This window comes from Ursus maritimus, unplaced genomic scaffold, assembly GCF_017311325.1.
Source record: "Ursus maritimus isolate PB19 unplaced genomic scaffold, ASM1731132v1 scaffold_5, whole genome shotgun sequence".
NCBI lineage: Eukaryota > Metazoa > Chordata > Mammalia > Carnivora > Ursidae > Ursus > Ursus maritimus.
Window position 1 is genome coordinate 86,006,139 of NW_024426663.1, and position 2,526 is coordinate 86,008,664.

Below are 2,526 nucleotides of genomic sequence, written 5' to 3' on the forward strand. Positions count from 1 at the left end.
TTTAAACAAGGGATTTTATATGAATTCTGTCTCCTCAGACATTCTTAATTTTTGAAAGACCAGTAACCACAGCAATTTTACCACTCCTTTGATGGCTCTCTTCTGAAACCCACCAATAAATATTTAACTAGTGTGACCAAAAAGAATCTGTAATGTAAAATTTCAAGATTAACACAACCTCAGTTTTACTTTAAATATGAAGTGCATTTCCTGGAATAGTAAAATGTGCTATTTTGTGTGACTTCCCTGAAAATGTTGGGCAATCATAATGTGTTTATGAACACTATGGTAAATGTAAATCATTCAGAATATTCACCATAGTAAAACATTGTGATATAGGGGTGCCTGGGTGGCACAGCGGTTAAGTGTCTGCCTTCAGCTCAGGGCGTGATCCCAGCGTTATGGGATCGAGCCCCACATCAGGCTCCTCCACTATGAGCCTGCTTCTTCCTCTCCCACTCCCCCTGCTTGTGTTCCCTCTCTCGCTGGCTGTCTCTATCTCTGTTGAATAAATAAATAAAATCTTAAAAAAATACATTGTGATATAAAATCAAAAAAGGGAGGAGAACAATTTATTTAAAATTTTTCTACACACTAGTCCACTGTGTTAGACAAAAAATTACTGAATTTTATGGACTAGTAAAGGGGAATGAAGGCATCTCTTTTGAAATAATTATCATCAATAAAATAATTCATTTAATGATATTTTATATATTTAAATTAAAAAACTGTTCTAAACATTTCCCCAGCTATCAGTTTGCCTAAGGCCATTTGCATATCCCAGTTTCTCAGGCTGTAAATGAGAGGATTCATGGTGGGGGGTAACACAGTGTAAAGCACTGATATCAACACTTTCAGTGAAGATGAAGATTTAAAATTTTTAGCTAAATATGTGATAATCCCAGAAAAGAGGAACAATGTCACCACTGTAAGGTGAGGCAGGCAGGTTGAAAGACTTTTCACTCTGCCCTTTGCAGATGGGATTCTTAGAACAGTAGAAAAAATGTAAATATAAGATACAACCAATAAAATAAAACATATAAATCCAAAACAACAACTAACAATAATAAACACATATTCCAGAATTTGTTCCCCAATACAACCAAGTGTGAGCAGTGATGGCACATCACAAAAGAATTGGTGAACTATGTTGGAACCACAGAAATGGACAGAGAATGTACCTGCAACATGAATGGATCCATAGACACCCCCACTGAACCATGACGCTGTCACCATCTGCACAGGGGAACCTCTATTCATGATGACATGATAGTGCAAAGGACAGCAGATGGCAACATAGCGGTCATAGGACATCACCAGAAGTAGGGCAAACTCTGTGCCAGCAAAGAAAACAACAAGGAAAACCTGTGAGGCACATCCCACAAAGGAGATGGAATGGCTATTGGTCAGAAAGTTCATAACAGATTTGGGGACAGTGACAGAGATGTAACAGATATCAATCAAAGACAAATTTTTGAGGAAGAAGTACATGGGGGATTGGAGATGCTGGTCAATGGTGGTGAGGGTGATAATGAGGAGGTTTCCCATCAGTGCCACCAGGTAAACCAGGGACAAGAAGGCAGCATAAAGTCTCTGTAGCACCTGATCATCAGGGAATCCCACGAGCAAGAATTTTGTTATGTTGGTCATGGTGGCTAATTTATCAGACTCACTGATTTGTATCTGCAGAAATAAAGATAACACTGTTAACTAGTCTATTCAGATATTATCAAATTCATCTCTACTTAACCCTTAAGACATTTTGATTCTGAGTGAGGTGTAGTCCATCAGAATACTACTATAGAAATACATCACATAGCCCCCCACCACCCTATAACAGTATTTACAGAGGTCAATGAAATATGGTTGTCTTTGAGCACAATTTAAAGAGTCAGAAAATGCAGAGAAAAATCTGCCTGTTTCTTTTTTTTTTATTTCAGAACAACAACAATTTTCCATTTTCTTAACTTAAGAGTCTAGCAGAGAGGCACAAAGTCTTTGGGGACAAATCTGCCCAGACAGTAGCTAACATACTTCACAGGTGCAGGTGAAAATAACAAAAATAAAGTTATCTTCCATGATGACTGCTTTCATAGATCATTGGTCAAACACTGCTCTTGATAAAAATAAATAAATAAAACAAAATACAAATATAAATGTTTGTGTATGACAAATGAGATTAGGCAGGCGGAAGGCAGAATAGAAGAGAAGCAAACTGGGATGCTAAATTTTCTTCTTGATATTAAATACAGATATTAATGATAAAAATCAAAAATGCCCAAAATGTACCATCCTATCCATGATAAATCAATTAATGTGATATTTTACTTATTCGATCACTATGATATAACACCACAACAGTGTCTTGCCTATGACCATAAAATTAGTCTTTCAATAACCACTTAATGATGAGTCAAGGCCATTTATATAATCTTTTGTCTCCTTGATTCTTTCATTTAAAAAAAACATAAGTGTCCCAGGCACACAGAGACAAGTAAGATAATCAGAACACTCTCTATCCCCCTT

At 36.6% G+C, this 2,526-nt stretch overlaps 1 protein-coding gene across 1 annotated transcript; it reads right to left on the reverse strand.

Annotated features, from left to right (window-relative positions):
* Positions 1 to 720: 720 nt before the first annotated feature.
* On the reverse strand, positions 721 to 1,795 carry LOC103680601 (olfactory receptor 14A16-like). The gene has a single exon (XM_008710100.1). It carries the CDS (start codon positions 1,648 to 1,650, stop codon positions 721 to 723), a length of 930 nt encoding a protein of 309 aa, XP_008708322.1. The 5' UTR covers positions 1,651 to 1,795.
* Between the last annotated feature and the right edge of the window lie 731 nt (positions 1,796 to 2,526).